General features: G+C 39.1%; 2 protein-coding genes across 2 annotated transcripts in view; one reads left to right on the top strand and one right to left on the bottom strand.

Moving 5' to 3' along the window:
* LOC113810260 (uncharacterized) overlaps nt 1–993 on the top strand; it is a 7812-nt gene extending 6819 nt beyond the window's left edge. Inside the window, exons 2-3 of the mRNA XM_070130581.1 lie at nt 1–188; nt 335–993. The exon at nt 1–188 is cut by the window's left edge and continues 593 nt beyond it. Of these exons, the coding sequence (XP_069986682.1) occupies nt 1–188; nt 335–782 (636 nt within the window). The 3' untranslated portion in view covers nt 783–993. The remainder of the gene's footprint in view (nt 189–334) is intronic.
* Nucleotides 994–5692: 4699 nt separating this feature from the next.
* LOC113810258 (dynein axonemal intermediate chain 1) overlaps nt 5693–15000 on the bottom strand; it is a 15308-nt gene continuing 6000 nt past the window's right edge. The window contains exons 5-11 of the mRNA XM_070130208.1: nt 14557–14721; nt 12362–12486; nt 11179–11307; nt 9969–10149; nt 8581–8809; nt 7842–8075; nt 5693–5923 (exon numbers count right to left, since the gene is read on the bottom strand). Coding sequence (XP_069986309.1) covers nt 5788–5923; nt 7842–8075; nt 8581–8809; nt 9969–10149; nt 11179–11307; nt 12362–12486; nt 14557–14721 — 1199 coding nt within the window. The 3' untranslated portion in view covers nt 5693–5787. The remainder of the gene's footprint in view (nt 5924–7841; nt 8076–8580; nt 8810–9968; nt 10150–11178; nt 11308–12361; nt 12487–14556; nt 14722–15000) is intronic.

Below are 15000 nucleotides of genomic sequence, written 5' to 3'. Positions count from 1 at the left end.
TTCATCGGGAGTTACCTCGAACGCAGTGTGGCAATGTTCGAGAAGATCGGAGGCTGCAGCACAGTCGTGGAGTGGATCAAGAGGATCAAGCCGAAGGCAATGCAGATGTACAATGAGCAGATCAAACAGACGCCGCCCTTCACCGCCATTTGTCACGCAGATCCTTACATCAATAACTTCTTCTTTAAGTGAGTAGCACTTGACTTGTTCCACTCCTCTTCATACTCACTTTCCTGCTTCTTTCTCTACACCCTTCGCTCTCTTTCCTTGTTGAATATGGATAAAAGTTCATATTACCCGAACATCATTTTCCAAATTGGCATTTCTCCCGCAGGTACGACGAGGCCAGGAACCCCATTGACGTGAAGCTCTTCGACTTCCAGGGCTGTCGCAAATCCTCCGTTGCCAACGACCTCCAGCACCTGTTCAACATGAACCTGACGGGCCCCGTGCGACGCCCCAACCTGGATTACTTCCTCAGGACCTACTACGCCTCCTTCGCCGGGATCCTTGAAGCGGGGGGATCGAGGGCGCCCTTCACCCTGGACGAGCTGGCGAAGGAGTACCAGGATAAAGGTTTTTACGGGTTACTATATTGTCTTCTATGGATCCCGAATATGGTGCGTCGACCCGAGGACACCGTCGACATCATCGAGAGGAGCGAGGAGGCCGTCGACGTCGAGACGAGGAACGTGCTGAGGATGGTGGACGCGAACCCGCTGCTCAAGCCAAGGATTCTCTCCATCGTCGAGGAGTGGACGGAGCGGGGGGTCATCGCGTAGGGACGACCTCCTAAAACGACCTGTTCAGACGACCCCTTTAAACCTTTCAGGACGAACATTTAGAAGATCCTTGTAACATACTTCTTTGAACAACCTTTTAAACTACCTCCGTTAAAGACGTCTTTTTGTAACGCCCTTTTGAACATTTTAGCGCAAAGTTCTTATTGTTTGAAGGTATGGCACGAGGATAAGTAAAGAAATTCAAATTGTTTTTTCCCTTCTTTTATTTCTCTCCTTTAGCTCTTCCATGTAATTTTTTTAACAGTCAAAAAGTCAGTTTAGACAATGACATGCATATTTTGTGTTGCAAGAAGCTAATCAAGAATTACACACATATATATATATATATATATATATATATATATATATATATATATATATATATATATATATATATATATATATATATATATATATATATATATATATATATATATATATATATATATATATATATATATATATATATATATATAGTTTTAGTGATCAGTTTTTTTTCTTCATATAAAGGGAGGAAGAGGGGAATGGTCGAGGAGAAGGATAATAATGGTGAAATGGTAAAGAAATGGTTATGAAGGAGGATGCGAGTAACGGAGGAATAGTGGAGGAGGAGGAGAGGAATGGCGGAGAAAGGAGAGAGTAATGGTGATGGTGAAGGAGAGTAATAGAATAAAACTCAAATTATATATATATATATATATATATATATATATATATATATATATATATATATATATATATATATATATATATATATATATATATATATATATATCCCCCTCTCTCCTTCATTGTTTATTTATTAGTGTCAAAATACTTTATGCCGTTAAAAAAATGGTTCTTCATTTTACATAGATAATGACAGCGTACAGTAATAAAGAAAAAGTAGAAATAAATTAAAATACATTAGTAGGACGGTTATGAAATAGAATAATATAGAATAGGATGGTCACATCATTAGACATAGAATTACATGCCTTGATTTTGCAGTTCGATGCCTGATGCGATTGATAATTAAAAAGTGTTCCTTTGATTTCTTTCTGAAAGTCATTAAGTTGAAGATGTTTCTAAGATTTTGTGGTAGATTGTTCCAGATTTTGGAGCCTCAGATTTGCATTTCTCTTCACAGTGTTTTCGTGTATGATATCTTGAAGTGCAGAGAGTTAATCTGTCTGGTATGAATGCCTGTTTTGTTAACTATTGTTCGTAGAGGCATCAACCAGTGAGGTTAGTCTCCTAGTATTAGTTATTTTTGTATTGTTTTGTTGGTTGAGCCTCATATGCTGGAACAGTAGTTTATAATACTGAGTGCAAGGGTTTGTACAACAGTAATTCTCGTGTGAGTGGGGATTTTGCTTTTTAAGTAATTTAGGTATATTATTGTGTCCATTACTTTTTTTGTATATGTTGCCCATGTGTGTCTTAAAATTCATATATCTGCCTATGTGTACTCCTAGATTTTTAACGGTTATACTTGGTTTAATATATTAGCCTTCAAATTCTATGACTGTGTTTGTGGGTATTTGGGATATGTTTTGACTACCTATTAAGTTGCAAAGAGTTTTATCAGGACTTAGTTTGAGGCCGTTGTTATGAAAACGCATTTTTGCTTCTGTGAGAGTCTGTTGAGTGTTTCTTATCAATTCATTTAAATTGCTTACAGGGGCAGCGTGACGAAAGGGAGAGTCATCGGTATATTGAACAAGGAGACAGTTGTTCCAATGGTTGATAGGTCGTTTATGATTATAGGGAATAAGATCGGTCCTAATACGGAGCCTTATGGGACACTGAAAGAGACTGGTTTCTTAGATGACATATTATTAGGAATTTTGACTAAATGTGCCCTTGTGGATAGATAACTTCTAAAGCAATTGTTGTCAATTCGAAGACTTTTAATTTTGTAAAGCAGGATTTCATGGTTGACACTATCAAATGCTTTCGATAGATCACACAATGTGAGTAGATTTAGTTGATTTTTGTCTATGCTGTCATAGATTTTATTTGTTATTCTTAATAATGCTGTTTCAGTGGATAGCTGACTTCTAAACGTATGCTGCGTTTCAGAAATGAGGTGATTGGATGAGAATTTTGATGATTTGCAACCATTTTTTCTAGCATTTTAGATATCACTGGGAGTAGAGTTAAGGGACGATAATCACTAATCTGTTCTGTATCTCCTAATTTGAAAATTCGCATTATGATGCCATATTTCCAAACTGATTGGTAGGCATCTGTGACAATAAATGTATTTATAATAGCTAAAAAGAATGCGATTGCGCGTGAACTTTCTTTGGTGGATCGAAAAGCGATGCCATCCACTCCTACTGCATTCGTTTCACGCAATTTTTTTATTGGTTATGGTCTGAAAGCATTTGATGAGAGTCTTGTCTTAATCACGTTTTGTGGGGCCAAGGAAGACGTTGTTTGTCCATATGTGAGTTTGCAGATATTATTAGTAAAGTGATCGTTTAGATGCTCTATACTACCTGATGAATATAAGCAAGTGTCTGTGTGGTGTATTTTATTTGGTGTTAATGTTTTAACCGTTCTCCTTGTTGCTTTGGTATTGTACAGTCATTAAACTTGTTTTGAAAATTAGTTTTTGCAGAATTAATTAATGTCTTAACAGTTCTCTATTTTTTTTTTTTTTTATTTATTCAACCTGAAGGGATATCTGTTCTGTTCCTTTTGAGAGATTTGTGTCATTTCTGTCATGTAAAGCTCCTTTGATGTCCTCGTTTATCCATGAAGCGGCTCGTCGTCTTACAATTTTGGTCTTTTGGGGAGCAATGGCTACTATGCTATTTTTCAGCAGGTTCGAAAGAATCTACTTTTTTTTTTATTAATGTCATCTATTGTTAGAATTTTTAAGAGGGTCCACTGGCTGGCACTGACATTTTGACAAAGTAACTGGGGACCTTAACTTGTCATGTCACGTGATGTTTTGACGTTTGGGTCTCTTTATAGCTACTGTCATAGATAATAATTTGTGGTCTGCGATCTGGCAAGGGATAACATCAAACGAGATTGGGTCTCTTTAATATAATGGTATTTAGTACGAAGTGTTTTCTGTGATTCTAATAGGTTTATTTATAAGTTGATGTGATTTGTGTTTCCTAATTATCCCAGCTAACTTTGCAGTCTTTTTTTATAGCAAGACTAATATTTTTTTCTTCAGTGGAAAACAATCATTTCCAGTCTTTAATTGGTGTCAAAGAATAGAAAGGATATTCAAAATAACACACGAAAATTTTATAATATTTCTTTCGTACGAAAATCTACATAAACATGATTCATTTTTTTGTGAATGATAACTCGCACATTATGACAATCACATTTCATATATTACAAGTATGTACAAATGTTACATCGATTTTAGATACAGTTGAATTCGTGGTCTTATTTTGAACACATATTGTCATCCGTAGGCAGAATGAGGATATGAATGAACACCGATGTTCATGTTGTTCATAAATGTTGAACAGATGAAGAATAGGAAGGAGACAAAGAGAGAATCAAATCAAAACCAATAAAAATGGGGTCATAGCAGCAAAAATCACAACAATAATGACACCAATAACACTTTTGATAGTAATAACAATATATATGAGATTATTAGTAATTAAGAAAAAACCTAAGAGAATAATTGTAATGCTAATGATGATAATAATGTAGTAATGATAAGACTAATGTAATAATTATAATAGTAACGATAATTATAATAACAATGAAATTAATAATCATAATAACAATAGTAATGATAAAGTAATAATTATCATCCTTATTATTACTATTATCATGAGAAATAATGATGATAATAAAGATAAAAATAATGAAGACAAAAAACAATAATAATAATAATAATGATAATAATAATAATAATGATAATAATAATAATAATAATAATAATAATAATAATAACAACAATAATAATGATAATATGGATAATGATAATCACAATAGTGATAATGATAAAACAAAAGATAATAATGATGATGCTAATGATAATAACAATAACAGTAATGATAATAATAATAATAATGATAATAATAATAATAATATCAATACTAGTAATAATAATAAGAACAACAATGATAATGATGATAATAATCATAGCAATCATTATAATAATAATAACGATAATACCACTACTACTACTACTAATAATAATAATAACAACAATAATAGTAATAACAACAATGACAATAATGAAAAATACAAATAATGATGATAAAAAAGTAATCAAAATAATAATGAGAATGATGAAAAAGAATAACCATCAATAACGATAATAATAATGATAATAATAATAGTAATGATAGTACTAATGATAACATCAACAACAATAATAACAATAATGATAATCATGATAATAGCAATGATAATGATAATAATAACAATAGATATAATGATGATAATGATTACAATGATAACAATAACGATGAAGATGATAATACTAAAAAAAATATTAACAAAAATAATGGTATGCATAATGATAATAATAATATTAATAATAATAATAACAGCAGTAACTATAAGAACAACAATAACAATTTTGATAATTATAATAACAACAATAAAAATATAATAGTAGTACAAATAATAACAATGAACATAAACAAAAGGAATAGCAATGATAATAATAATAACAATGATAAAAAAAATCATAATCATGATAACAATACTAAGGATAATGAGGATACTAATATCAGTAATAAAGATTATCATTATTATTGTTATTACAATTATCATTATCATTATTACCATTATCATTACTATAAGCCCTATCAGTATCAATATCTTTAGTAGTAGTAGTCGTAGTAGTAGTCGTAGTAGTAATAGTAGTCGTAGTAGTAGTAGTAGTAGTATTAGTCGTAGTAATAGTAGTAATCGTAGTAGTAGTAGTAGTAGTAGTAGTAGTACCATTATCATTACTAGTATAACAACTATCATAATAATGACAATAAAAAAAAATAAAAAAAAATGACGAGCACGTGTCCACCCCCTACCCCCTGGTGGTTGCAATGATCCGCTCGATCTTGCACACTTCAATCTCCTTCAGCTGCTGGGCGTCGCACCCCTTCGCGTCCTTGGGCTGCCGTCGGAGGTTCGGCGAGAGCTTGAAGGACACCAGGCGCCCTCTGGGGGATTGCGAGGGGAGGGGAGGGGAGGGGGAAGAGGGGAAAGAGGGGAAAGAGGGAAGGACATAAGGGGTGGATAGAGGAAGAGAGAGAAAATGTGTGTATGAGAGAGACAAAGAGAGAGGGGGAGGGAGGGAGGGAGGGAGGGAGGGAGGGAGGGAGGGAGGGAGGGAGGGAGGGAGGGAGGGAGAGAGAGAGAGAGAGAGAGAGAGAGAGAGAGAGAGAGAGAGAGAGAGAGAGAGAGAGAGAGAGAGAGAGAGAGAGAGAGAGAGAGAGAGAGAAGGGGGGGGAGGATAAAAACAATAATACAACAAGCAAACTATACAATTGATATTCAAATAACTACAAATAGCAAGCTATAAACATGCAATCATTGATCTTCTAGTAAATGTACTTATCTATCTATCCATCTGTTTACCAATCTGTCTACCTGTCTATTTATCTGTCCATCTATTTATCTATGCGCACACATATACTTTTCTTGCTCTTTCTCTCTCTCCCTTTTTCCCTTTTTTCTCTTTCTCTCTATTCTCTCCCTCACTCTCTCTCACTCACTCTCTTTTCACCCTCTCACTCACTCTATTCCTCTCACTCACTCTCTTCTCTCTCTCTCCATCACTATCTTCTCTCCCTCTCTCTCTTACTCTTTTCTCTCTCTCTCCATCACTATCTTCTCTCTCTCTCCCTTACTCTCTTCTCTCTCTCTCACTCCCTCCTCCTCACCCTCTCTCCTTCCATTCTCCGAAAAGACAAACGACTTTCTCCCGTGTTTCGCCTCTACGCCGTGTTATCCCGACCTTATTTTCTAACACGTGAAAAGCCCTTATAACACGATGACGTCATCACTGCGTCACGAACTGCACCATGCTAACTCGACGAGAAAAATAAAATAGTGTTTTTTCATTTCCTTGTGATACGCAATACTGCCATTGTCACGGCAAGTCGATCGTGTAGTAAAAAATAATATTAGATATGATTCACAGTCTATACCAAGAAGTACCGCACATACATAGCGAATACACCAACTTATACCAGGCATACCAAATTATACCATATCCCATAGACAAAACCACATCATTAACATTAAATACATTATGGCAAGCCAGACTACGCCAAATATACTGCATCATACTGCAACTTACCAAATATACTAAGCCACACCACACCTTACCAGTTACACCACGTGATTTTAAACCACACTATCCTATCATATAAACCACACTATATCAGACCATACCACTACTTACCATAAAATAGCAATACTTCAACTTACCAAATATACCAGACCGTACTATACTATACCACATTATTATACCCTTTGCCATACTAATCATTATATTATTATTATTATCATTATCATTCTTATCATATTAGAGAATACCACAAACTACCAGGTATACTTATAACTACACCATACAATCATGCTACCATAAAACACCATATGTCTTACTAATAACTGCCACAGCCTTACAGAAATACGAGTCCACAATACAAAATAAAAATTATACCACACAATACCAGCTATGCTTACCATACCATACCATGCCAAGCCATACCACTCCATATAACCTAAATCAGTCATTCCATACATACCAACCATACCACACAATAATCTCCCATTAACCATACCATACGATACAACACAATACAAAACCCTAGCGTCTTACCAACTGCACTGCATCATACAACGCATTAAACTCCCATCACACAATCATACCTCACCATACCATATCCTACCAACATATGCAACATTACATGCTAAAAAAAATAAAATAAAAAATAACGTCAAAGGACTCAACATACTAACAACCATACCAGAACATACCATATCATACCTATGAAATACCACTCGGTATTCACAACCCGCGCTCTACCTTCCACAATACCACCAACCCAGACCACGCCCCCCAAAACCCACCTGTCTCCGCCCACCAGGATGACAGGATGAAAGGGACTGAAGGCGATGCAAGTGACCACGCCCCTCTTCTTCTGAACCACGCCTTGTACGCACAGAGGATGGCATATACGCACATGCAAGTCGTACACGTGTACACGCCCTTCGTCCGTCACCGCCACGAAGACGCTGCTGCTGTGGGGGGTCCAAGTCACCCCCGCCACCGCGCCCCCAAGGTCCAGCTGGATCAGGGGGGAGCTGTGGGGATAGGGGGGGGGGTAAGATGGGGGTAGGAAGACGGGGTAGTTGGGGGGGGTGTAAGAGGGGGTAAGAGGGGGTAGTTTGGGGAGGAGTAAGAGGGGGTAGTTTAGACGGGGGATTAAGACGGGGTAGTTTGGGGGGAAGTGGTAGTTGGGATTTGTATAAGGATAGTTAGGATATCTATGAAGATATTCTAAGGCAATGTATATCATGGACAAGGAAAATAACCTCTGAGATAAAAAAAAAAAAAAAAAAAAAAAAAAAACAGACATGCAAGGTGTTAGAAAGAGAGAAAAAAGAATATAACTAATTTAAATGGATCGCCCCCAACACCTCCACCGCCCCCCCCCCCCCGAAAAAAAAGAAAAAAGAAAAAAGAAAAGAAACAAACATCCAAACAAGCAAACAACAAACACCCCACCAAAAAATGTAACAAACAACCGAACAACCACCCCCCCCCACAAAAAAAAGAAGCAAACAACCGAACAAGCAAACAACGCACACGAAATCATGCTGCCACACTTTGACCGTCCAGTCGAGCGAACACGTCACGAAGATCCCGTGGTGGTGCTTATTCCAGGACACCTGTCGGACGGGGGAGGTGTGGGCGGGGTAGCGGAAGAGGGTGTGGGTGGTGGAGGCGACGGAGCACTGGAAGACCGCCCCCGTGTCCGTTCCCAGAAGCATTATGTTCTCGTGGTCGGGGCGGAAGTCGATGCAGGTGGCCGCTCCTGGTGGGGGAGGAGAGATGGAGGGGTGAGAAAAGGATTTTTTATTTTTATTTATTATCATTTTTATCTATTATTTATCTTTTATTATTTATTATTTTTATTTATTATTTATTATTCTTATATATTATTTATCTATTTTATCTATTTTTATTTATTATTATTATTATCGATTTTGAAATGGAAGGAGGGGGGGTAGAGAGGTGGGCAAAGGAATTTATTTTTTTTTACCGATTTTGCAATGGAGGGGGGCGGGGGGGGGGGGGGTAGAGAAATGGGAAAAAGATATTTTTTGTACCGATTTGGCAATGAAATGGAAATTAAATCTGTCTGTGATGGATAGCTCTTGTATAAGGTATATTGGAACGAATCTCAAAGCTAATGGAAATGAAATATGTTTGTGGTGTAGATATACGGAATAGAATATATTTTGCAGGGTATAAAGGAACGATTCTTAGAGCTAATGCTGTCTGGATGGTAGACAGTAAACGGTTTATAATATATCTCGTTGGATAAAATAGAATGACTCTCAAAGCAAAATTAAAATATAATTCTTTGCAGTGTTTTGTGGGGTTTCGTATCTCTAATGAGTTGAAATGCAATGATATTCAAAGAAAATGTAAATTAAATTAGTTCGTGGGATTTGGTTTATCTAGTGAGATGCACTGGATACTTTTTTTCAAAGGAATTTCTTCGATAGGTATGAAAAAAGATGAGAAGCTGCATTGCGCTTTTGTTCGTCGTTATATCACAGCAAGTTTATTAGCGAAGGGAACTGAAATATGGTGACCGATACCGTAGACTTTTAATCAATATATTCCGATTCCTATTTGAGGACAATATATATACACATCTGATTACGTGAATACATAAAACCCGAGATTTAGTGAATTAGAATAAATGCGCATGATGTTTATGTGCTCAATGAAATGACAGCAAAATATTTCTATTCCGAAAAGAGGATGTATACAAGAGGCTTGTTATGACTAACTGAAAGCCTCGATATCATTATCTTATTTGAAATATGAATAATTAATTACGTAATCATTATCATTACCTGCCTGTCAACATGTCATCAATTACAAGCAAACTGCCGAATTCATCTTCCACTTGACAAAATAAAAGAGAGAGAAAAATAAAAACGGACAAAAATACCTCCCACCTTCCAACACCACCTTATCCGACGAGGAGTGCAGCTTGGTGGGCTGTCTGCAGGAGGCGAAGTCGAGGACGTCCCTGTGGACCAGGCCGGCGGAGTGGAGGTGCCACTGCGTCACGCGGCCGTCCAGGGAGACGGAGAAGAAGCAGAGTTCCTCCCCCGGCTGCGTGCGGATCCATCTCACCTGAAGGGCCGGGAGACAGATGGCGTTAGAAGCGGCCGGTCTGTTGGCTTTGTAAACATAAAGGACACGGTCGTCAGACAAGAGAGGAGAGCAGACGGAGGCAGGGCAGACGGCAGACAGACGACGGTCTCGCTCGTCACCCCTCCGCCCTTGGCACGCGGGGCACGGGTCTCTCGTGGGGTCACACATCTCCCTCCCCAATAAACCCTCCTGCAAAGTTCTCTTACGATGACATCTCTCGGCTAGCGGTGGGCGAACCTCTATGCCCCCAACATCTTACGTTGAGATATACACAGAAATAAATGCATATCTATCAGTCTAAACATGTATATCTACGGATGGACAGATAAATGTTTATCTATGAGATAGAAAAAATATGCATTTATTTGCATGTCTTTATATATGAATATTCATTCCGTCGGGCCTCGCACAATTTCAACGGATCGGCCACAGGAAAGCAGAGATGGTGATGGTAACAGAAATGGTAAAATATCGTGATACGTGATGGCGTTGGTATGACGGCGAAGAAGACTATGATAGCGAAAATAGCAGTGATAATGACACCGGTGATAATAACATTGACATGGTGGTACCTGTGATGATAACGCAGTTTTCCATCTCACCAGGGGGTCGAGTTTGAGAGGAAACTTTTATTTTAAAGGCAAAGGTAGCTGTGATGATAACAGATATATAACATCAGCAATGTTCATTATCACGATATCGGTACCAATGTGATGATGACACTTCGCCTCCATTATACTTGGCTTTTGACTTTGAAACGTTTATTGAGACAAAAAAAGGTAAATAAATAAATAAATAAATTTTAAAAATCTCAAAAGGATGAGGTAACTTAGGTCATCCTCACCCCAATTTGAATACGTCCCTATATGGGGCTCACAATTCACACAAACAAAAATTGAAGTATAACAACAGTTAAGAATATACACAATACTCGAATTCCAAAAAAGAAAAACAAGTAACATACCTGAGTGACCTTTGAATTAGAAAAAAGAAAAACAAGCAACAAACCTGAGTGACCTGCATGAGGTGCTTCCCCTTGACCGGAGACGAGCAAATGGGCGGGGCGTGGCGAGGGGCCTTCACGTCGTACACCACCACGGAGCCGTCGGTGCGCCCGGCAACCAACATGCTGCCGTGCTGTGGAGGAAGGGGGAGGGGAGGAGGAGGGGGGGAAGGGAAGGGAGAGGGTGAGGGTTAAGAGGGGGGAGGGAAGGGTGATGGGGAGTGGGGATGAGGGAGGGAGGGGGTGAGGGGTAAGCAAGGGAAGGAGGATGAAGGTTAGGGTGGGGGAAGAAGGGAGAGTTAAGGACAGGGCATTGGGAAGTGAGGGGAAGTGAACTCACATAAGACGATAATATATAAATAACAATAATGATAATAATAATAGAAGGGCAACAACAACAAAAACAGTAACAATTTTAATAATAATAATGATAATATTGATAATAATAATGATGAGGATAACAAATAAAAAAATAATGATAATAATTATAATAATAATAACAATAATAATAATAATAATAATAACAATAATACTAGTAATAATAGTGATAATAGTAATAGTAGTGATAATAGTTATGATAATAATAATGAAAATGATAATAACAGTGATATAATAATAATAATAATAATAATAATAATAATAATAATAATAATAATAATAATAATAATAATAATAATAATAATAATAATAATAATATGGATGATGATTATAATGATACTAATAACAATAGTTATAACAGTGATGAAAAATAATAATAATCATAATACTAATAATAACGATAACGACAATAACATCACTAACAATAGCGCCGATCGCTAAAAGCAACAATAAGAAACACCAAATTAAATAACCATAATAATAAACAATATCAACAACAATTTCAATATTTCTCGTACCTACTTCTCGAACCTATTTCTAATACCTATTAACCGAACCTATTTCCCAAACCCATTTCTCGAACCTATTTCTCGAACCCACTTCCCGCACCCATTTCCCGAACCTACTTCCCACACCCAATTCTCGAACCTATTTCTCGAACCCACTTCCCGCACCCACTTCCCGAACCTATTTTCCCAACCCATTTCCCGAACCTACCCTCTCTCTCACCCTTCTTTCCCCCTCCCCCCACCCCCCACTCCCTACCCCCCATCCCCCCACCCCCCACTCCCCACCCCCCGCAACACCAACCTGCGGGTGGAACCTGGCCGTGACGACTCCGAAGGGCGTGTGGAAGACTCGTTCGGGCGTGGAGGGGCTCTTGAGGGTGTAGAGACACAGCATCCCGCCCATCTCTTCTCCTCCGCCGTCCACTCCTGTGATATGGTGGTGAGTAATGGTGGTGGTGAGTAAAGGTGGTGGTGAGTAATGGTGGTGGTGAGTAATGGTAGTGGTGTGATGGTGGTGGTGAGTAATGGTGGTGGTGAGTAAAGGTGGTGGTGAGTAAAGGTGGTGGTGAGTAAAGGTGGTGGTGAGTAATGGTGGTGGTGAGTAATGGTGGTGGTGAGTAATGGTGGTGGTGAGTAATGGTGGTGGTGAGTAATGGTGGTGGTGAGTAATGGTGGTGGTGAGTAATGGTGGTGGTGCGTATTGGTGGTAGTTAGTATTGGTGGTGGTGAGTATTGGTGGTGGTGAGTAATGGTGGTGATGAATATTGGTGGTGGTGAGTATTGGTGGTGGTGAGTAATGGTGATGGCGAGTAATGGTGGTGGTGAGTGATGGTGGTGGTGAGTAATGATGGTGGTGAGTGATGGTGGTGGTGAGTAACGGTGGTGGTGAGTAATGGTGGTGGTGAGTAATGGTAGTGGTGAGTAAAGGTGAGGGTGAGTATTGGTGGTGGTGAGTAATGGTGGTGGTGAGTAATGGTGATGGCGAGTAATGGTGGTGATGAGTGATGGTGGTGGTGAGTAATGGTGGTGGTGAGTGATGGTGGTGGTGAGTAATGGTGGTGGTGAGTGATGGTGTTGGTGAGTAATGGTGGTGGTGAGTAATGGTGGTGGTGAGTGATGGTGGTGATGAGTAATGGTGGTGGTGAGTAATAGTGGTGATGAGTAATAGTGGTGGTGAGTGATGAATGATAGTGGTGGTGAGTGATGAGTAATAGTGGTGGTGAGTGATGAGTAATAGTGGTGGTGAGTGATGAGTAATAGTGGTGGTGAGTGATGAGTAATAGTGGTGGTGAGTGATGAGTAATAGTGGTGGTGAGTAATGGTAGTGGTTAGTAATGGTGGTGGTGAGTAATGGTGGTGGTGAGTGATGGTGGTGGTGAGTGATGGTGGTGGTGAGTGATGGTGGTGGTGAGTAATGATGGTGGTGAGTGATGGTGGTGGTGAGTAATGGTGGTGGTGAGTGATGGTGGTGGTGAGTGATGGTGGTGGTGAGTGATGGTGGTGGTGAGTAATGATGGTGGTGAGTGATGGTGGTGGTGAGTGATGGTGGTGGTGAGTGATGGTGGTGGTGAGTAATGGTGGTGGTGAGTGATGGTGGTGGTGAGTAATGATGGTGGTGAGTGATGGTGGTGGTGAGTGATGGTGGTGGTGAGTGATGGTGGTGGTGAGTGATGGTGGTGGTGAGTGATGGTGGTGGTGAGTAATGATGGTGGTGAGTGATGGTGGTGGTGAGTAATGGTGGTGGTGAGTAATGGTGGTGGTGGGTGATGGTGGTGGTGAGTAAAGGTGGTGGTGAGTAATGGTGGTGGTGAGTGATGGTGGTGGTGAGTATTGGTGGTGGTGAATATTGGTGGTGGTGAATATTGGTGGTGATGAGTAATGGTGGTGATGAGTAATGGTGGTGGTGAGTAATGGTGGTGGTGAGTAATGGTGGTGGTGAGTGATGGTGGTGGTGAGAATGGTAAGTGTGGTGGTATGGTTCATGGTGTTAATGATGATGATGATGATGAGGGAGGTGATGATGGTAATGAGTATAATGAGAATGATGCCGATAATGGTAGGATTAATGATGATGATGGAGTTGATGATGATGATGAGAGGGATGATGATCAGAATTATAAAGATAATGATGGTGATGGGGATAATAGTGGTAATAATAATAATAATAATAATTAAGATGATAATACTAATAACACCACCAGTAACAATGATATAATGATGATGATGACGATGAAGATAACAACAACAACAACGATAATAATGATAATAGTAATAACAACAACAACAATAATAATAATAACAATAATGATGATAGCAATGATAATGATAATAACAATGATAATAATAATAACAATAACAACAACTTAATGATAATCGTAACAATAATGATAACAAGAATTGCACCAGCAATAATGATACCAATAACAACCACAACAAACAACAGACACCAACAATAACACAATAACAAGCACCAAAGTTCTCTCCCTCGACGCATACCTGAAGACACGTACGAGATGGCGAAGAGGTCGGCATAGACGGGACTCCAGCAGATGTCAGACACGAGCAGGGACTTGGAATGCTCGTACTTGAACTTCCAGAGGGGGAGCAGCGAGCCCTCGAGGGGGTGGTACTCGTCGCTCGCGTCCTCCCAGAACTTGAAGTCTGGAGGAGGAGGGTTGAGGGTGAGGGTCTGGTGAGTGTGCCACAATCGCCATAGTCACCACCACCAGGATTACCACAGTCACTACTACCTCAGTCACCACCACCACAATCACCACAGTCACCACCACCACAATCACCAACACTATAGTCACCACATTCACCAGAATCACTACAGTCACCACCACCACCACAATCACCACCACTACAGTTGCCACAATCACCACCACAGTCACTACAGTCACCGCCACCGCCACCACCACAGTCACCATCATCACAATC

Source organism: Penaeus vannamei, chromosome 15 (assembly GCF_042767895.1).
Source record: "Penaeus vannamei isolate JL-2024 chromosome 15, ASM4276789v1, whole genome shotgun sequence".
Classification (NCBI taxonomy): domain Eukaryota; kingdom Metazoa; phylum Arthropoda; class Malacostraca; order Decapoda; family Penaeidae; genus Penaeus; species Penaeus vannamei.
The sequence above is the reverse complement of the archived record's forward strand: the minus strand, read 5'-3'. Positions and strand labels throughout refer to the sequence as shown.